This window comes from Rhinolophus ferrumequinum, chromosome 8 (assembly GCF_004115265.2).
Source record: "Rhinolophus ferrumequinum isolate MPI-CBG mRhiFer1 chromosome 8, mRhiFer1_v1.p, whole genome shotgun sequence".
Classification (NCBI taxonomy): Eukaryota; Metazoa; Chordata; class Mammalia; order Chiroptera; family Rhinolophidae; genus Rhinolophus; species Rhinolophus ferrumequinum.
Genome location: NC_046291.1, coordinates 38,388,349 through 38,410,332, shown reverse-complemented (window position 1 = coordinate 38,410,332; position 21,984 = coordinate 38,388,349). Strand labels below are relative to the sequence as shown.

Genomic DNA, 21,984 nt, shown 5'->3' with positions numbered 1-21,984 from the left:
TTTATCTTTATTTCAATAGTTTTACATCTTATTGTACAATACAAGCATTGTCCTTTCAGTGTCTGCTCCTAGAAGGCAGTCAATGTTGAGTGATTAGTTGTGACAATTGGCCCAACTCAGTTTCTTTACATCTGAGGCAGCATGTTGAAAGCACTTGGTGTGGTGGTGTCTTTTCTTCTCCTGATACATACCTGTACCTGAAACATGCATCACTTCTCTTCTAACTGAAGGATCTATACAGGCTCTTTTCTAGTGAAGAGCAGGTTGACTGCTGTTTCTGTCCTTTATTCCTGTAGACTTCTCTCAGCTACTGCATCCCATCATTGCCATCTGTCCCAGGTAAGAGCACACTTTTGTGGCTAGCCAGATTAATTTATGTTAAGATGACCTCTTCTCTGTCTCTCCTTTTATCCTTTTCAGGAGAGTCATGTATTTCGGTACTTTTCTTTGGTTTTTCACTTCTCCCAGAATAGTTATGTCCACTTCAGTCAGCTTCTCACAAGTGCCCAGTTTTCTTCTTTTCATCCTTTGCCCTCTCCCCACCTCCAACTCTTACCCATTTATTTCAAGAAAGGCTCTCTTCTTTACATGCTCCCTTCCTATTTCCTTGCTCCTTTTATGAGCTAGAAAAAGCCCCACATCTTGGCTGACAAGTCACACACCTTTGTCAAGGAAACAAACAAAATCTTTTATCCACCCTCATGTGGAATGTTTACCAGGGGTACTGTAGCTGGTGGGTTCTTTGTCTGCAGAATGTAGATCGGGAGAATGAGACAAGCTCAGAGACAAGCTGGGAGAGTGAGCACCGATTTGCTATCTATCTCAGCAAACTGGGTGGAGAACAGCAAAAGCTAAACATGGGATCATGAGGAACAAGAAAGCCAAGAATGAAGTGTGCAAATGGAAAATGGTTTGGATACTTTCCAAAGATTGTGAGCATAGTATTTTTTACCTACTCTCCAACCTGCCTGTGTAGTTAGCTGAGCATTATTGATAGCCAATGTATTAGTCCATTCAGGCTACAGTAACAAAATACCACAGGCTGGGTGGCTTAAACAAATATTTATTTCTCCCAGTCTGGAGCCTGGGAAGTCCAAGGTCAAGGCACCAGCAGATGATTCCGTGTCTGATGAGGGGCTGCTTCCTAGTTCATTGATGGTCATCTTTTCCCTGTGTCCTCACATATTAGAAGGGGCAAGTGAGCTCTCAGGTCTCGTTCATAAAGGCACTAATCCCATTCATGAGGGCTTCACCCTCACGACCCTATCACCTCCCAAAGGCATATGGATTTCAACATACGAATTTTGGTGGGAGACACAAACATTCAGTCCCAAACAGCTAGGAATGAGTGGACAGTAGTCAGTGTTGTTGAGACATGAAATCGTTATGGAACAGTTCTTTAATTACACAAATCCTGCACAGTGGATGCCAGAGAAAAGGGAAAAGGTGGGAAGAGAAAAGTAGCTGAGTTGTAACCACTGCTGCCTGAGATAAAAGGTAAAAGAGGAGGAAGAAAAACAAGTTCTAATCCTTGAAAACTTGTCTGAAAATTCTCTTTAGAAAAAAGTCTTTTGAAAAGTTTCCGTGTACATTCTCTCCCGTCTTAAATAGAAACTTTTAAAATAAAACCAAAGTGACTCTTTGCTCAATTGAATGTTTGGTTGTATTATATTTGCTACCTAACACATTAGTATTTTTTTGTTCTTTATATTAGCAATGTATTGTATAAATTTCCGTATCTATAGAAGTCAATTGGATTTACCAGGATTTACATGACTTCTAAGATCCTAGCTAGTCTCCCTAAAGTCTCTAACTCTGTGTTTTCATTTACATTCTATAAGTACTTGTAGGCAATCCTGGGAATCTATCTCATTTCTTTTTCCAACAGGGATTGCCTTATAAATTCCAAATAACCAATTTATAAATGAACCATTGGAAACTAATTAGTTGTGTGTTGAATTTCTGCAAGGTATTTCAATTATACTTTGAATATACAGAGGAGGTTGAACTAGGCGAACTTCATAATCCTTTACATCTTAAAATTCCATAGTATCTTGTAATAACATACAATGTATGAAGATTTGCTTATTTCTTAGAAGAGCAGGTATTTTAAAAGTCATACCTCTTAAAATGATCAGTTATTGCATATATTCCTATTAGATTACCTTTAAGAAACTTGTTTATAATCTTCATATATTTTAAAATATTCAAATCTCCATACATTTAAAATTATATGTGATCGACATCACACATCAAAAGCTTTAATTCTCGTATTGCAAAATAAGGGAAATTTTAATTATATTTCTGATAATATGAATATTGCACATGACTCAGTTAATTGTAGAGTCACCACCACATAGAGTGGAAAATTCGTTAAGTATAGAATTGTTCTAAGGCAATAATGGAAAAGTAGAATTATATTGTACTTAGATCTTGCAGGTCATAAACCATAATGTTATTCTTTCCCTCTTCCAAGAACATTTTAAATCTATTATGTGCTCTGTTGTTTTGAATCACTGAAGCATTTTAAAGTAAAAAATCTTTTTTAAAGTAATAAACTAATGCTCTTTCAGTAAAATTTTCACTCAGATGTCTGAACCACTACCAACATTCTACTTTTTTTTTTTCTTACTAAAAACTTTAGTTCCATAATGTGGAAATGTTTTGTATTTTTTTTTTGTCCAAAGAATTTCTTATTTTTGTAAATATATTAATAATTGAAGTATTTTTAATAATTTTTTTAAATCCTGTTACATATACTCAATTCAAGAGAACTATAAGATATAATTACAGGATGGAATGGTATATGGAATAATTAGACACCATAATTACTCTCACAGGATGGAATGCTTTCCCTTCACAAACCACCAGGGCCTGGGAGTGGGAGAAGACTGTGTGTGTTAGAAAGAGGGGAGACAGTGTTTAGCGGGGAGGGTAGTATTTAGGGGTGGAAGGAGTGACAAAAAGCGGTAAAGAGGTAAATAAGAATCAATGCTTCTTTATCTGAGTTGTCTTAGATATGGTGAGAGTCTCAGTTCTTTTTTTGAACAGCCATATTGACTACAGTGTTGTCATACAGACCTACGAAATTGTATGCCTAAAAGCTTCAAATTTTATCTTTCCTTCATTTTCCTTCCTCCCACCACCTCCCCCAGCACCAAAGGGTGTTTCAGGCAATGCCATTCTTAGTGTGGGAAAAATATACTATCTAATAAATGTGCCTTGAAAACATGGGGAAATTTCCGTGTATGAATGTAGAAATAACCAACTACAAGGCAGAAGAAAAAATATCTGCCCTGACACATTTCCTTTTCAGCCTCATGTTCAGTACTGGACAGACATATACAAGCTCAGTAAGAAGATTTAATGGCATTTCTTCTAACTCTGGAAACAATTCTACTGGGAGGCTCCATTAGTCCAGGTAAAACTAACTCATTGCATGACTTGTGAATCACTGATTATACATCTTTAGGGAAGAAAGCTATTTTTCTCTAGCTGTTCAGAACCAACAATGTTTGCAAAACATCAGGATCCCAGAGAGGAACTGGAAAAGAATTTTGCAGATTTCATTACCTGAAAGTTTGTTAACATATCGTTCCAAGAAATTGTCTTTATTTTGTAACAACCTAAGTTAACTTTCTCTTTAACATTACAGGGTCCACAACTGCCAAACTGTGACAGGTCAAGACAAACTTCCAGCAGTGATTTCTTCAATTGAAGAATTCTGCAGAAGCATGCTTATTCATTTGAAATATCAACACAACTACTCCGGATAGAACCTTTCGCTAACACTGGACAAAGGTTTAATTATATATATTCTATTGTGGCATTACTTATTTCTACAATATATTTTTGCAAAATTAAAAGAAAAAGGTTCAGTACTTTAAAGATCTTTTTCTTTCAATGTTATTATCCCATCCATTGCTCCAACATAAAGATGTGGTATGAAGAATTTCCCTTCTCAAAGAATGCCTTGTAATCCCATCAGGAAAGTAGGCACATGCTGGGAGGCCAGCCAGGATGTGGGAATGGCCTCCTATAAAACTGTATTTTATGTGTATGTTAAAACGGGATTCTACCTAGTATTTGCACTGGTTTTATATTTACTAAACGCTCTCTACCCTTCAAAAACACAATGCTAAAATACAGGGCATTCTTTCATTTCCTCATTTTTTTTGCAAAGAAAGGAAAAACAGATTTTAAAACAAATTTCCAATTTTTTGGCAATCGCTTAAGTGCATTTTTGGGGGTGTTTTAATACTTTCTTTAGTTAGAAAAGTTTATGCAAGCCAAACTCAAAAATTCTATAGCGTGCCTTGGGAACTCTATTTTAACACACCCCACAACTGTCCCAGCGCCGTCGGATTTCTACACCACTGAAACAGAAAATATTACCCAGTAACAGGCAGGTTTTCAGAAGGGTTGAGAAGGTTGGAATTAAGTTACCCAGCAAGCAAGACAGTTGTCAAAGCTGCACTTCGGGCTTGTCGGTTCCCATTCCACCCTTCTGACCCCCTCCCGAGGGCGGTGGTGGGCAGGGGGCAAGATGGGCGTAGCCGATTTCTCTTTGAACCACCAGTTTTTCATCCAGCACCGCGCACCTGCCGCCCCCCATCCGTGCAATTGCAGCCAACTTCCCGCGGGACGCCTCGGCCTACTTGGCTAGGAACGCACCTGGCCCACCAGCCTCCAGCCTGCGGGGGCGAACTTAGGGGCAAACTGACGCCCAGATTAGTGGACGGAGCACGTTCGCTGTTTTGTTAAAGTCGACCTCCCGGGGAATGTTGGAGTTGGCGGGGTGCGCTCTTTGAAATACTATGTCGGGAACCTCACACAGTAATTTTTTTTGTTTTAATTGCAAACCTTGCCGGTTCGCTCAGCAGCTGGAGAGCAGGCCTGAGGCAGCGTCCCCTCCTTCCCGCCGCCTCCGTTTCCCTCCCTCCCGCCCCCTCTCCTCGCCGGGAGCCGGACTCACGGGAGCCGCCCCCTCCCGGGCGCCCACTTGGTTCCTCCCAGCTGCCGTGTGAATGGGCCGCGCTCCGGATTTCGCGGAGGGGGCGGCGGGAAGAGGCCGAGCCCGAGCTCCGGCGGCCGCCACCCCCGCCCCCGGCCCGCGGCGGCCCACGCCGGGTTCTGCGTCACTCGGCCGCGCGTGGGCGGGAGCCAGAGCGGCGAATGTAGCAAGAGCGGAATCTCCCAATGTGACAGCGCGCAGGGGGTGGAGGCGGCGGAGGCGGGCGGGGGAGGGGGAGGGTGCAGCGGGCCCGGGGAGGGAAGAAGACGGAGGAGGAGGAGGAGGGAGTACGCGGCGGGGGAGACGCCGCCGCCGCCGCCGCCCGCGCGCCGGAGCCCGGAGGAGCCGCCGCCGCCGCCACCGCGGCCGAGCGAGCGCCGTCGGGGCTGGCGGGCGGGAAGCGGCGGGTCGGAGCTGTGGGGGGAGCAGGGAGATCGCGCCCACCACTTTCCCTTCCCCCCCTCGATGGGAGCGGGGGCGTCCCGGCCGCCGCAGCCGCCTGAGGAGGGAGAGCCGCGCCGGGCCGTCACTTCAGAGTTGGGGCTGAGCAGTCCTCGGGGAAGAGCGCGCCAAGATTGCAGCAGCCGCTGGCCGAGTACGTACCAACTCGCTGTCCGCCAAGTGCGGGACGCGTTCGTGCTCGTGCGGCCGCGGACGAACTTAGGGTGGCGGAGGCGCCGCGCAGGCATTTGGCGGGCGGGCGTCCAGGGGAGCGAGCCCCGCGCGGCCGCCGCCGGAAGGAGAGGGCGGCATCGGGATCGCGTGGGCGATTCCCGGAGAAATTCGGTGCGCTGGGGCACCGAGAAGAGGGCGAGCAAGGCAACGGGCCTGACTTGTGCGGCTCCCCTCCCAGAAAACCGGGGGTGCTGAGTCCCTTCTAACCCGGCCGGGGTCGTTTCGCGGCGCGCGGGGATGTGGTTGGGTTACGTGGTGGTGCGCGCGCCTACCTTCCCGAGGCAAAATCTTTTTGTTGGTTTGTTTACTTTATGAAAGTGTTGCACTTACAGTTTTAATTTTCGATCTGGGTATTCTCTCTCTCCGAGTGTAGTTTTCTTTTTTAAAGCGGAAGGAGAGTTTTGCTTGGAAGTGGGTTACAGAAACTTGGCACCGAGGTGCAGGGAAGCGAGAGACTCATTGTGCTTGTTAAGGCCGAGTGTGGAATTTGCAAACACACGTGGAACATGCAGGCCTGGAATATAGAGGTGTGTGACCTTATTCATGGAGAAACATTGCAACCTCAGGGTTCACAAAGCTTAAGATAAGAAAAGACACTTCCAGTAAGCCTAAATGTTGTAAGGACTTGGGGAAAAGGATAATTGAGTAGGAATACGCATTTATAGGTTCCGCAGACCAAGTTTTGCAGCAGGTGATCTGTAGGAGTCCTTGACTTGCATGTACTTATCCCTCACTCCGTGAGATCTGGGAAACAGAAAATTTTAAGGTAGCTGTCAATTTGAAATTTCATCCGAAAGACTTAACCCGTCACTACCAGTTGGTTTGCCAGTGACGTGTCTGCAAACCTAACGAGTGCAAAGATCAGAAGCTGAGAAGGAAATTCTCAGATCTTGTTTAAAAATATTTTGGCAGTTTTAATAGGTAATAGATTGCATAGGAAGAGAGGAACGGAATTTAAAATAGATTAGTCACGTAGGAAATGCTAGGCTAGTCACGTAGGAAATGCTTGGCTGTTTTATTAGAAAAGTGTGCATTCAGTGAAAAGTGTGCATTCAGTCTTAGATTTTACTTTTTTGAAAATTTCTCCCTGTAAAACATACCAAATTACGTGTGGGTTTTAAGAAGAAATATTGGAAGAGAGAACGCATAGGATTTACTTTCTCTATTTTGGGTGGAGGCTGATGTCTTCCCGAAGATGTAAAAGAGCTGCTTCTAATCTAAGTGCCAGTAAAAGTGACTCTTAGAGTCAAGGGTATCCTTTTTTTCCTCCATTTTTAGGTATTATTTAAGACATTTAAGTTCTTTCATTAAGTTTTTTAAATTATGTTGTCCTTATAGGTATTAACATGCATGTAAGGGTTCTCTTGAGAATTTATAGATGTCTGACATAATAGATGTCAGCCTTCTTTATTCCCGTTTGGGTATTACATAGATATTGGAAAATTAGGTCTTGAAAGGAAATAATTTCAAGGAACCACTGAAAGGTTTCTTGTTTTAATTTTATTATTAGCATCTTGCACAAAAGTTAATATGCCGTCTGGGTATTAGAAAAATTTTATTTTCCTTGGCTCTTGTGATTTCCTGTTATATGTGAATGTATCAATAATAATAAAAATAATAAAAACATTGAGGCATTGTAGATTTTTATTTCATTTCATTCCGCTTGGTGATTAAAATATCAAAAATTCTTAGGAATACTATAGATGATATAAGGAAATTATTTAGTAAGCTTATATGTAATAATTTGAATAATCTCAGCTAAATTAATTTAAAATGTTCCTTTTTGTGACTAGTAAACAACATCCATTGCCCTATAGGAAAGTTAATAGATTTTCATTCTCCCTTGTTGTATTAGAAAATCAGTTAAAGCGTTAGATATTTTCTTTTAATCCCACTTTAAGATAGTATTGGTTTATAATTAAGGATTTCGGGATTTGCACTGTGGATGCTTTGAAAGAAGAAATTATATGTATTACAGAGTGAGGGAGACCTCTGAAGAATGTACTGCATGAACTTTAAATATTTAAAGTAAAAGACGGTTATATGGAAACAGATGTATGTCAAGTTTTTGCATCTGTTGACCTAGAATATGTCCTAAGATTTAACCCTCATCTATTACAATAAGTCTAATTGTTTTTGTTTGCTCATGTGCATTATTGGAAATGAAAGCTCTGTAAAATTTACCTTTAAATGTGAAGCTGTATTCTGGATACCACAGAACCATGATATATTTTATTATTTTCATGTAAATTACCATTTTATAATGTTTTGAACAGTTTAAGATCTTGCTAATGTATAGTCAGCTTGTGTATGTATGCGTATTTAATTGTGGAGTTTATTAAATGTATTAAGGAATAAATAATACCCACTCAAGCATAATACAAAGTTGCTAGCCCCTTTGCTTTGGATTTAGTTTTGTCTCACCTGCTTCTCTCATTCTTTTTAGTAGAATGAAGAATAGTACAGTTATATTAAATGCAAATTTCCCTTATGATCTGACATGTTCAGTAACTAGTACAATAGTAGAATATACTCTCTTAAAGTTAATAATGGAACAAGTAGGAAATTAGAGAAGTTGATGTTGGGAAAAAATAGTAATTCTTATCTTGTAGAATTCTCACAGCTAAAACATACCATTAAGCTCTCAAATAGTTTGTCATTTCTCAATGCATTGTATTTAGGGGGCTGCACATTAATTTATACAATATGTTGAATTAATAACTTTTAAAGAGAAATTTCTAAAGATAAAATTATATATACTGCATGCATACATACTACATGATCAGAAGACACTTCATGATTCTTGACTTGACTATTGGTTGATTGGAAAAGTCTCACCCATATTATATGACATACTAGTATTTACCTGTTGGTATTATAGTTAATGTACAGTTACTGTGTAATTGCAAAATAATCTGATATACTTTTTTCTAATTTTGATAAACACTTCCATTAACATTTTAAGGGATCTGTAAGAAATTTTTTTTCCAGCATCAGAATTCAGAAAAGAATCAATGAGAGCATTTTAAATTTCCCAAATTACCAATAATTCATTAGAAGCTAATGTTTAATTCATAGCTACGACAGTAATAAGATCCAAAAATATATTGACTTAAGATAGGTCACCGGATGCTTACTAATGAGTCTGCCTCGGTAAATGGTTTGGTACTTGAAACGCACACAGGAGTTTAATACCTAGGTAAACCCCAATCTTAAGTAACCCACAATGTAACTGAACTACATTTAATTATTTTAGCTTGAGCTCCAGGACTGGGACAAAAGTGAGAAGAATTCATTTCCTAGGCTTAAGGCTCATCCTTCCCTAAGCCAAATTCTGTCTTTTCATAAACCTTTTCAGTTTCAACCTGTTGTGTGCACACATTGCACCTTTTTCCCCAGGCTTTCGAGCTGTACTCTTCCAAACTTGGTGGTACCACCAGTCTTTAAATGAAGTCTCTGCCTTCAGATTTCCTGTTTCCTTCCTTGCCATTTCCCATCCCTGTCTTTCATCTCCTTAGTGTGCACCGGATCTCATCTAGATGTGAAGAAGGAAACAATCTGGTGGAACTAATTCACCTTAATCTGTAAATGACTCATGAGCTAACTCTTCCCAAGTGTTTTGCACATTTTTTATAAGTCTGTAAGACATTGGTGTTAACTTAGATAATTTTAAAGTAAAAATTACAAGCTGTGTTGAAAGGAAGGAATTTATAGTCCTCTGCATAAATAAGTCAGATCTTACTGGGATTTTGCCCTTGGTTTCTCCATACTCCTGAAAGTCTCTTCGAAATGCCATAGATTTTATAAAAGTGTGTGTATACACACGCTGTGTGTGTGTGTATTTCACATAGAGCTCTCTACATATTTCCTACATCACAAGGAGGATTGAAAAGCAGTGAATCCTTTTGAATATAATGATAATTGATATTCGTTACTTGGAAATAACTTATAGTGCATTTTAACTTACAGCAACCAAGGAGAAAAAGACCTAGGATCGCATGACTAAATTTGACTCCTGAAAATACTGGTTGGGGCCGGACTAACACATGATGTACATTATAAGACTAACCATGTGTAGTTCTGTATTTGGAGAGCATCCTTTGATCTCTTGGGAAAATATCCATGTTACGGGAATCCACCATATAGCCTTATAAGAAAGAGGGAGTATTGAGGATGAGAATGAAAAGGATTATACGTAAAGTAGTGGGATGTGCTGTTATTAGATTGGTAATTCACCGGGACAGCAATTTATAGAAATGATGTCCCTTTTGAAATACCGTGTTTCCCCGAAAATAAGACCTAGCGGGACAATCAGCTTTAATGCGTCTTTTGGAGCAAAAATTAATATAAGACCTGGTCTTATATAATAAAAGACCGGGTATAATATAATACCGGGTCTTACATTAATTTTTGCTCCAAAAGATGCATTAGAGCTGATTGTCTGGCTAGGTCTTATTTTCGGGGAAACACAGTATGAAAGGAGGCTGCTGATCAGATTCTGACTCAAATGTTGAGTTACATATAACAGCAGCCTTTATAGACATGTTATTCTACATTGGACACTGCTAGGAATAGAGGGGGATAAAAGGTGAATGACTCTTGGTTCCTATCCTCAGGGAGCTTCTAACCTAAGGATAACCTGTTCTGCAGAGCCAGATAAGACTGCTGCTTCTCTGTTATGACTCGTCGCGTATAGCATTTGGCATAGCATTTATCACAGTGTGTCTGCTTTCTTGTCTGTCTCCTCCCTCTTAACTGATTCTTCATGAAGGACCATCTTTCTTCTGTATCCCCTAGTACTGGCCCAGTTTGAATACGTGAAAAATAAAATGAGAGGGAGAGAGAGAGAACTTAGTAGTTACTCGAGAGTTGTGATGGTATGGGGCCATACTGCAGGTGAAGCTTGGAAGGGACTGAGCAGGATTGAAGGAATAGTTCTTTTCCCTAGTGAGCTTTAAAGGCCTGGGTCCTACCCTAACCCCACGTCCCAGCTTGGTGAATGTCAGGCAAGTTTTGTTTCCCATAACCATATTAAGTGCTTCCTTGTGGTTCGAGTAAGCAGGAGTCCACCGGTCAAGTTTTCTAGACCAAACTAGCTCCTTATTTATTTCACTTAACATTGTTGGAATCTGGCAGATGACTGATTCTACCCTGTAAGGATCCAGTGATGTTTTTTTAAGGTTCTGGAACAAATCATTACATTTAAAATAGAACAATGAATAACAAACAACAACAAATAATCCTTAAACGAATCCATTGTTATTTAATTACTCTTCCTCTTGAACTGACCAGGCTGAGGAACTTGAAGTGGTGCAAGTGGAGCTTTGCTGGACATAGGCAGCCAGCCTTTGTTTTAGCTTTTGAATATAGTAAAAATGAGGAACTGGTTTCTCTTAGCAGTGGAATTCATAAAAAGGTCAGACTCAGCATGGTTGTTCCAGCATATCTTGAAAAGGCCAGGTAACAGTAGTTGTCTGCTGAGCAGATTTACTCTACTACTAGCTACCTATATATAGTGTTAAGATTCTTTTATATTTACTTCAGATTGGAGAGAGGCAAATAGAAGCTGTCTCCTGATTTACTTGACCTTCACGTTGCAACATGAATAGATACAGAGTTTGGCAAAACAGAAAATCTCATAAAAATATTCTTTTAAATAAATCAAGTTAATATATGAAGTGATTCTGTGTTTAAATTATCACAACAGGCTTTTTGTAGGAAACTAAAACATTTCTGCTAAAGCAAAAGCTTAGGGAGAAAACTCCTTCCCCAGCAGTAAGTGTGGGCCTTTAGAAAGCCTCCAGGGACTCTTAATAGTTCACCTATTTATCTTTCATCTGGTATCTTGACTTTGAAATGTACACTAGGTCTCTCAGTCCTTATGGAGATATTATAATGACAACTAGTTTCTTACAAGTACATAAAGGCTTTCTCTTAGGAACTAGGAGGTTTCCTTTCTGGGTAAAGATGAGAAAGGATAACAGTTGAAAATTAATGTTTTCTAAAATCATTGCTTTATCTGAGAAGAATAAAACCTAAATTTGGGTCTTTAGTTCTCTCTTTCTTAAGTTTTTCTTTTATTTGAATCTGTCTAACATACGAGGTCCGGCAGTTAAGTTCCCGAACTCATCCTAGAAAAAGTGCTACATCCCTCATTGCTGAATATCACTATGGTCATCTGCGAAGTCACTCCCCTTGGGAAGCTATGTACCGATGCCAGTGCCTAGTCCACCCTTCAAAGCAATTTTGGAACTGTTTTTCTGGAATAGCCATCAGAGCTGTCATCATACTACCCTTGATGTCCTGGATGTCATCAAAATGTCTTCCTTTCAATATTTCCTTTATCTTCAGGTAAAGAAAGAAGTAATTGGGGGCCAGATCAGGTGAGTAGGGAGGGTGTTCCAATACAGTTATTTGTTTACTGGCTAAAAACTCCCTCACAGGCAGTGCCGTGTGAGCTGGTGCATTGTCGTGATGCAAGAGCCATGAATTGTTGGCGAAAAGTTCAGGTCGTCTAACTTTTTCATGCAGCCTTTTCAGCACTTCCAAATAGTAAACTTGGTTAACTGTCCAGTTGGTACAAATTCATAATGAATAATCCTTCTGATAATCAAAAAAGGTTAGCAACATTGTGCGACAAGCTCTCGAACTTAATTGTCAGACCTGGTACAGGAGTTTGTGGTGTAGGGATCTAGTGTAGCTTGCCAAATTTGCCAAATCATGGGAGTCTCCTGAGATGTAGTTCAGGGACCTGGAAAATTGTTTTTTTCAAAAGCACCCCAGTTGATTTCCTGGGTGTTTATACAAGCTTCTGGGCCCGAATTCAATATTTTTATGTCTCTTGGAAAGTCGTAAGTTCACCTGGCAATGCCCTTATAAAATAAAAAGCCATAAAATTTAAGCAGGTCACTAGCAGATTGGATTTAAAATTTAAGCAGGTCACTAGCAGATCGAAGCAGATTTGGATGACCCAGAGGTTCCAGGAGATGGAGCTTCCCAGGAATCAGTCCTTAGAATGGTAGGGAGATGCATTGCCCTGGGGTGGGATGACTGAGACTAGAATTTTGGTAGCATTCTGGTTGATGGCATAAAGCAAAACTCCCAGATTTGGTGTCCTCCTGGCTGGCCTTCAGGGGTGTTCCTAATGTTCCTCCGCTTGCTTTATCTACCAGTTAACGATTGCTTCTTGAGAGTGGAGCTTCCATTTTCCTCTGATGTATGTATACTTTTGGCCTTCTGTAATTTTCTCCACCAAGGGTTATAGGGTCCTTTTAATCCTAAAGGTGCACTGATTACAAGTTTGTTTCTCTAAAATGGAAGTAGTTGGCCAACTCCTCTTTGTATGTGGGAGGTCTCCTGGCAACTGTGAATAACTTTTAAAGGCTGCTAAGAGGTCAAGAAGTACTTTGCTGGGTCTTGTTCGGTCTCTTTAAAGGCAAGCTTCTCCGTTTTGCTTGGGCTCTAAAAGTTATGTTTCTTCTATGGCTCTCAATCTCTCTGCTGATTCTTTGGAGGGCTCTCTCACCCTCCCTGGTTTTATCCTGTATCTCTAATCTTTGTACACAACTTAAACTCGAGTCCAGTGCCATGTTTAAGTGCCATGTGTTTGAAAGGGAATCCCATCATCCTGATGTTTCTGTATCCCTAGTCTCTGTCGCAGTTCTAGACTCGCACATACATGATCCTGTAGTCATCTATTACTCTAACCTGCCCGGAACCACAGAAAGTGTCAAAAAATGGTGACCGTCTCATCTCCCTCGTCACTTATACCTAAATGATAACCAGGTCTTGTCATTTATTTGTTGGAATTATTCCTGCCTCTTTTTTTCTCAGTTCCTAATATACCACCTTGTATCTTCTCATCTCCAGTTTATATTGAAAGCTGTCATCCTCTGCCTGCCATACTAATCTTGGTATTTTTTCTTTACATAATGGGAATAACTATATCTCACAGGGCTGTGGTAAGGATTAGATATCATGTAAAGTGTTTATCATATTGTCTGGAACAAAATAAGTATTCAGTAGATGGAAGCATAATGTACTTGATACCTCATTCGGAATTTGATTTTCCCTCACTTCACCTCTGTGTCCACACCATGGAAGCAGCAAATTGAATAATCAAAAATGTGGACTATAGAGGCCTGTGAGCCTTGGTTTGAGTCCCTAGACTTATGCTTAACTAGTTGTGAGATCTCAGGAAAATTACTTATCTTTGAGCCTTTATATTTTTTAAGTGGAAACAATTATATGGCTGATGGGATTGTTAGGCGAATAAAATGAGAAAACTTATGTATAGAGAGAATACTTCCTTAACAGTCAGTTGCTATGCAAATGTTGCTTGTTTTTGTTCTTCCCATATACTGCATTTTAAGTCCTGTAGTGTCTAACAAACACTAGGTTTAAGAAGTTTGGAGCAAGTGTGATGAGTGTGTCCTCTCTTCTTTTTGCAGGTTAAGGCCATCTACAGTAATGGCTGCGGCCTTACCGAGGACGCTGGGGGAGTTGCAGCTGTACAGAATACTACAAAAAGCCAACCTGCTTTCTTATTTTGATGCCTTTATTCAGCAAGGTGGTGATGATGTCCAGCAACTCTGTGAAGCTGGAGAAGAGGAATTCTTGGAAATCATGGCCCTGGTGGGCATGGCTAGCAAGCCCCTTCATGTTAGAAGGCTACAGAAGGCTTTGAGAGACTGGGTTACAAACCCTGGCCTTTTCAATCAGCCCTTGACTTCGCTCCCTGTTAGTAGCATACCCATCTATAAATTGCCAGAGGGATCACCAACGTGGCTGGGAATCTCCTGCAGTAGTTACGAAAGGAGTAGCAACGCTCGGGAACCTCATGTCAAAGTCCCCAAGTGTGCTGCCATCACCTGTGTGCAGAGCTTGGGACAGGGGAAATCAGATGTGGTGGGGAGCTTAGCGCTGCAGGGGATTGGTGAGTCCAGACTCTGGCAAGGCCACCATGGCACCGAGAGCGAGCAGAGCCTCTCCCCAGCAGACCTTGGCTCCCCAGCTTCCCCAAAGGAAAGCAGCGAGGCGCTGGATGCTGCCGCCGCCCTCTCTGTAGCAGAGTGTGTAGAGCGAATGGCCCCCACGCTGCCAAAAAGTGACTTGAACGAAGTGAAAGAGCTGCTGAAAACCAACAAGAAGTTGGCCAAAATGATCGGTCACATCTTTGAGATGAGTGATGATGATCCACACAAAGAGGAAGAAATTCGAAAGTATAGTGCAATATATGGCAGGTTTGACTCAAAGAGAAAGGATGGGAAACATCTCACGCTTCATGAGGTAAGAAGCCCACGTTTTTCTCTATATATGTGGCATGTTGTGCTCCTAAGAGATAAGTTTGGTAATAGTTTGCAGCAGAAGAGATACACTCCCTGAAAGCAGAATTTAAGACATTGAGGGTAAATATATAACTCTTTTATGAAAATAGACCATATTTATTGTGTTAGGGTATTGTGTTGAACTCAAACATATTGAGCTTGGAACTATCGTGGAAGATGACTTAGAAAAATGTCAGAATTTAAACAGTGAAAGCATAAAGTCTTTGGATTTACAAAGCAGTTTGTTTTGTAATTAAAAAATCGAATAGTATTTTAAATATAACTATTCATTTCAAAAACATTTTTGGAGACTTTTTTAAGAAAAAACATTTTGTAGGAATAACCAGAACTTAAAGTAATTTTCAGCTAGCATAGAAAGCAAAATTACATTAGAAGAATGTTAGAAGAACTGTTATAGCTTTGGTTTCATTCTTTGAGTTTATGTTGTTTTGGTTTGACATTTGGCATTAAAATTTCTCATTGTTTTATCTTCGTAGCACTCTATCCAGAAATATTCTGCTTAACTATAAGAATGCACATATATCTCATTTGCATTTACTCCCATTTTCTTCTTGTCCACTTGGCCAACACATCATGTTTAAGATTTAGCTCAAGCATAAACTTAAATCTTTTCTGATGTTTTCCCTCAAGTAGAATGACCTTTCCGTTCTTTTCCATTTTTATCCCTATATACACTATTGTCACAGTAACTTCAACTTCAATATTTTATTGTATTTACTTCTATACTGGTCTGTCCCTCTTGGTATACTTGCGTTTCATTAAGACAGAGGTAATATCTCATTCATTTTTATATCCTCAGAGCCTAACATGCCCAATAAATGCTTGGAAAATAAATGCATTTTCAAAATAAAGGATATTTTATAGCTAGATTTTTCATAGCCATTTATCCTTTAAAAGAAAGAAATAAATCCTCTTTGAAACAGTATTCAGATAGGTGTAGTATTTCACGTTAGAATCATGCCATCTTTCCCCCAGATTTGTACTTTAACACCAAAAGAATTTATACTTATTGCAGAAGTATTCACTTATTACAAAAGGATGTAAAGTGATTGAAGAAGTAAATTTTCAGATACTTTCCTTTATATCTACACATATTTTGCACACTGTTCTCCAAATTCCTTTTTTAACAAAAACCTAAGAGTACACTCACCGTACAATATACTATGAGATATCTTTTAAGTCAGTACACATAGAGCTACCTTGTTTATGGGTTGCATTGTATTCCGTTATTTATGTTAACCATTCACTTTTTGATATCATTTAGGTGTCCATATTTTTTTATATTACATATGGTGTGCGTAAACATTATACACATACCCCTTTACAGATTTCTGCATGTTTTTCTATAGAATAGATTCTAACTTGTAAAATTACAGGACCAAAGGATACGTAGATTTAATATTTTAGTAGATACTGCTAAATTGCTTTCTAGAAATGCTGCAACAGTTTACACTTCCACTGTCATTATAAGCAAGTGTCCATTTCTTCACACTTTTGCTAATCTTGTGTTTATCTTTTTCATCTTCGCCAGTAGAGAAAAAATTTTCATTGCTTAAATTTAAGTTCCTTAGTGACAATAAGTATCTTTTCATATGCTTAACAGACATCCAATTTTATGTTCATACACTTTGTTTTAATGTAAGATTGTTTGTCGTACCTTTAAAAAATTGATTTGTAAGAACTTTTTATATTTTAAGGACTTTTTATATTTTAACCTTTTGTCTTATGTTGTAAACATTTTCCCACGTTATAATTTGTGCTTTGACCTTCTGGACTGTTTGCCATGTGGAAGTTTATATAGTAATATCTATTGATCTTGTCCTGTCTGAGTTGATTAGTCTAATTCTCTAATCCTTCAGGAGTATAATTATTTTAATTACCTTAGCTAAATAATATATTTTGATATCTGGAAAGGTAAGTGTCCCTTCAATAATCTTGTATTGCTGCTTCTGCTTTGTTAGGTAATATTATACATTTCTCCTTCCAAATGAAATTTTTTAATGCATGTCAGATTTTCCAAAATCTTCTGTGGGTATTTTTATTACATATGCCTAAAAGGTATAGATTAATTTGGAAAAAATTGACATATTTACAATAATGAAAACTCACATACAGAAATATAGTGTATATATTTACTTATTTAGATCTTATATATTCCTTGGTAATTTCTTTAGTTTTTTATTTACATACTCATAGGTTTTGCACACTTCTTGTTAGGTTATATACTGTGTATTATAGTGTATATGTATATTAAATGTCTCATATATATGTCAGTTTATTTTGTTATATATAGAATATACAAATATATAAAATATAAAAGGGTTATAATTATAAATGAAATTTTCCCCACTTTTAAAAGAATTGTTATCACTGGCTGATTTTTGTATATAAATCTTGTTTTCATCAATTTTACTATTTGATCTTTTAAAATAATTTTAGATATGACTATATACTGGAGCTTACGATCAGAGAATTGGTTAGCAAAATTACTTAACCAAAGTGAATCTGATTTTTTATCTATTTTGGGCACATCCTATGTATTGTTGCCAGACAGTAACTTGACTCACAAGAACTTGTGAGTAAGCTAGAAAATACACTTAGTGTTATAATTCAGATATACTTTGACACTATCACTACCTATGAACCAATAGAGGAATCTACTAAAAGGCTATTATGGTTGTCAGTAATGAGATATCACCTCACCCCTGTCAGAATGGCCATCATCAATAACAAACAAATCAACAAACACGTGTTGGTGAGGATGTGGAGAAAAGGGAACCCTTGTGCACTGTTGGTGAGATTGCAAATTGGTACTGATACTGTGGAAAACAGTATGGAGGTTCCTACAAAAATTAAAAATAGTACTACCTTATGACCCAGCAATTCCGCTACTGGGTAGTTATCCAAAGAAATCCAAAATACTAATTCAAAAAGATATATGCACCCTTATGTTTACTGCAGCGCTATTCACAATAGCCAAGATATGGAAACGATCTAAATGCCCATCAATAGACGTTTGGATAAAAAAATTGTGGTCTGTATGTGTGTACACACACACACACACACACACACACACACACACACAATGGAATATTCCTCTGCCATAAAAAAAAAAAAATGAAATTTTACTATTTGTAACAACATGGATGGACCTAGAGGGTATTATGCTAAGTGAAATAAGTCAGACTGAGAAAGACAAATACCATATGATCTCACTTACATGTAAAATCTGAAAAACAAAATAAACAAGACAGAAACAAGCATTGTGTATAAAGACCATTTTGATGGTTGATAGCTAGGGGTATGATGGGGGGTGGATGAAAAAGGGGAAGGGATTAAGAGGTACAAATTGGTAGTTACAAAATAGTCCTGGGGATGTAAAGTATAACATTAGGAATATAGTCAATATTGTAATAACTGTATGGTGTCAGATGGGTATGAAATTTATCAGGGTGATCACTTTGTAAATTATATAAATGTCTAATTGTACTCCTGAAACTAATCTAATATTGTATGTCAACTGTAATTGAAAAATAAAAAGTATTTTTAAAAATGTAAAAAGAAAACCCAAAAAACATCTTGGCAATTTTAGTTCAGTTAGACCAAATTTTACTTTTAATCCAGTTTTCATATAACTTTTAAAACAAAGCAGATTAAATACAAAGATAAGTGAAAAGAGCCGTATTTTTATCAAAGCAAAAGTATTTTGAAGAGACTTTTAATAAACCCAATCAACCTCATTTTAAAAAAAAATCCTGACCTACTTTAAAAACATCCAAAATGAATTATTTCACACTTGGGTTTTGCTAAGGGGCTCTTTGCTTCTTTGGGTAAATAGGTACAGATGATATTTAAGTAATGAAACCATTGTGGTTTTCCCAAAATAAGGGAACACTCAAAGTGAATGCTAGTAGGCTGAGATGTGGGAGTGGGGGCTTTGGAAAATGTGGCTAGTGTTTTTGAAACTTAATTTAGACCACTTATTATTTGTAACTCAAGTACTCAAGTATGTGAATCTGGTCCAATGATATAGTTCAGGATAGAAGTTTATAAATCAGGATGTTTTCTTCAAACTTGTAACCATTCAAATGTTTGGTAAAAGAAATCCTGAGAGAATTAAAAGAAAGGTACTATTAAGTATATCTTTTAAGTATTATGATAATTTCACATTTTTGCATTTGACTATTTAAAATGACAGAACAAGTTTTGAGTTTTTCTGAATTCCTAAGATTAAAGAATGCTATTAGTTTGTCCTTAATTTCCAAATAAGAAAATATATGACTTATTATTAATTCACTGTTGTTAGTATTTCTGAGAGTTTTCTTCATATAAACCCTGTGGACACTGTTCTTTTAATCTTTCAAGACAGAGCTGTATTTAGGTCACTAGTGGATGAAAATAAGGAAGTTACCTACACCTGAAAAATATTTTTCAGCTCTCACAAGCACATAAAATTTTATTACGTGATTTTTATACTTGTTCTCAAATATGTACATTGTACAGTAAAGAGTTATGGAATGAATCATTGTTATACTTTTTTATAAGCTAAAGGATCGGTGATGGTCTTAGACCTTGCCGAAGGTATGGCCTGGTGTATAGGAATCCGACCATGAAGACAGTGTGAGCAGCTGAGGCCTAGAACCAAACTAGTTGTTGGTGTGGGGGTGCTGCTAAGGGACAAATCCAGAATCAGTACGAGAAGTCCAGGCAGGCAGAATGATCCATCTATCCAAATGTGTGTTAGCAGAGTATGTGGTAAACTAAGCAAGCAGTGTGTGTCAGATCTTAAAGCAATAAATGCATGAGAAGAGAGAAAATAGACGTTGAAAATAGCAGGGCAGTAGAGAATGTAGGAGTTTTAGTATGCAGAAATAGAAGCAGGTAGACAACTTAGAATATTTGTCAGCAGATAGCAACATCCAGCCAAAAGAGCTGTGGAAGGGAAAGTGGGAGATGTAGAGCCAATGGGGAAGTTGTAGACCTAGTGGAAATTCTACAGGAATTGGAGTGCTAATAAACACATTATCAAGATAAGGATGATGACGACAAATTTCCATTGTAGTGTTGAGGAGTCAAGGCTGAGTGTTTGAAAGAAGTGTAACAATCTTAGTTTTGAGAGGAAGAATGCTGAATCTGAGAACCCCATAGACCCTAGCACCCCATAGACCCTATTTATTGGTAAATTACGATGCTTTATTCTGAACTCTCAGTTTAGAAAGGATAGATTTCAACGCCTAATACTTGAAAACAAATCTTGGCCATTTCCTTTTGATCATTTTAAAAAATGGATTGTAGGACTATGAGAGTTGTCTATTTCTTCTTGAGTCACTTTTGGTAAGTCATATTTTTCTAAGAATATGTCCATTTCATTTAAGTTTTCAAATTTACTGGCATAAAGTTGTTTCTAGTTTTTTGTTGTACATTTGAATCTTTTTTCCCCTGATCAATCTTGCCGTTTATCAATTTTATTGATATTTTCAGGGATCTGTGAACTAGAGTCATGGGCCAAATCTGACCTGCCTCTTGATTTTGTAGATAAACTTTTTTTGGAACACAGCCATATCTATTTGTTTATGTCTTTGGCTGTTTTTGAGCTATGATGTCAGAGTTCAGTAGTTGTAACAGACTATTTGGCCTATAAAACCAAAATATTTACTATTTGGCCTTTTACAAAAAAATCTTTCCAACCGCTAATCTTTTTGAAGCAACTTTTGGCTTAGTTGATATTCTTAGTTGTGTGTGTGTGTGTGTGTGTGTGTGTGTGTGTGTGTGTCCCGCTTTTTTACAATTTATTTTATTGTTCTTTTCTAATTTAAGTTGGGTGCTTAGTTCATTAATGTGCAGCTGTTCTTTTTCTAATGTAAGCAATTAAGGCCATAAATTCTCGCTATTTAATTAGGATTCTCCAAGTTTTGATAGGAGATTATCTTACTATTTTTCAATTCTGATTATTTTCTCTTTTTATTTATAATTTATTTTCTGACCCATGAGTTATTTGGAAGTGTCTTTTCACTTTTCAAATGAGGTTTTTTCCTTAATTGTTTTTCCTAATGATTTCTAACTGAATTGCACTATGGTCAGAGAACATGGTTTGCAGGCTGCCAATCCTTTAGAATTGGTTGAGATTTTAGATGGCCCAGTATAGGGTCAGTGTTTTTCATGTGTTTCTGCAGTTGTGGTAGAGTGTTCTGTATATGTCTGTTTTAACAAGCTTCTTCACTCTGTTATTCAAACTTTCTGGTCTTGCTTTTTCTTCTTTGCTCTTTCACTAACTGAGAATTGTGCGTTAAAGTCACCTACTGTGAGTGTGGAGTTGTCTGTTTCTTTTTGTACTGTATGTATAATCTTTAATAATGCATTTTGCTTTAAAAACCTATTTTCTTTGATATTACTGTAGATATATGTGCTTTCTTTTTGTTAATAAATGCTTGTTAGATCTTTTTTCCATCCTTTTACTTTCAGTCTTTCCTAATCCATGTTTTAAATACATCTCTTATAAATATAAATAGTTAGATTTTTTAAAAATCCAGTCTTACATTTTTTTGTCTTTTAAGTAGAACATTTGGTTTCTTTACATTTATTATAAGGACTAATATTTTGAATTTATTTCCATTTTATTTTGTATTTCTTCCCCTTCCCAATTCTTTATATCTCAAATTGACCATCTGGAATTAGTTTACTTTATCCTGAAGTGCATGATGTAGAATTTTCTCAGTGAAGGTCTACTGACGGCAAACTGTCCTTCCCTACACCACTGGAAAATATTTATTTTGCCCTGATTCTTAATTGCTGTTTATTTTGGGCATAAAATTCTATATTGTTCATTATTTTCCCATAGTAATTGAAGATATTTTTTCCTTGGCTTTTGGCTTTCATTGTTGTGTTTAGAAGACTGGTTTATCTGACTGTTGTCTGCTTTTGAAATCTTCCATTTGTGCCTGCCTCAAT

At 38.0% G+C, this 21,984-nt stretch overlaps 2 protein-coding genes across 5 annotated transcripts in view; one reads left to right on the top strand and one right to left on the bottom strand.

The window, feature by feature from the left end:
• NEMP2 (nuclear envelope integral membrane protein 2) overlaps nucleotides 1-6,695 on the bottom strand; it is a 114,472-nt gene extending 107,777 nt beyond the window's left edge. Inside the window, exon 1 of one of the 3 annotated variants that reach the window (XM_033111863.1) lies at nucleotides 5,618-6,695. The gene's annotated coding sequence lies outside the window, so the exon portion shown is untranslated. Of the gene's footprint in view, nucleotides 1-4,863; nucleotides 4,891-4,975; nucleotides 5,153-5,617 lie in introns of those variants that run through there. The other 2 variants (XM_033111864.1, XM_033111865.1) reach the window with 2 other exon arrangements.
• The window catches only part of NAB1 (NGFI-A binding protein 1), a 42,786-nt gene continuing 26,127 nt past the window's right edge, over nucleotides 5,326-21,984 (top strand). Inside the window, exons 1-2 of one of the 2 annotated variants that reach the window (XM_033111859.1) lie at nucleotides 5,326-5,609; nucleotides 14,140-14,977. In XM_033111859.1, coding sequence (XP_032967750.1) covers nucleotides 14,159-14,977 — 819 coding nt within the window. In that variant the 5' untranslated portion in view covers nucleotides 5,326-5,609; nucleotides 14,140-14,158. The remainder of the gene's footprint in view (nucleotides 5,610-14,139; nucleotides 14,978-21,984) is intronic. The other variant, XM_033111860.1, reaches the window with a different exon arrangement.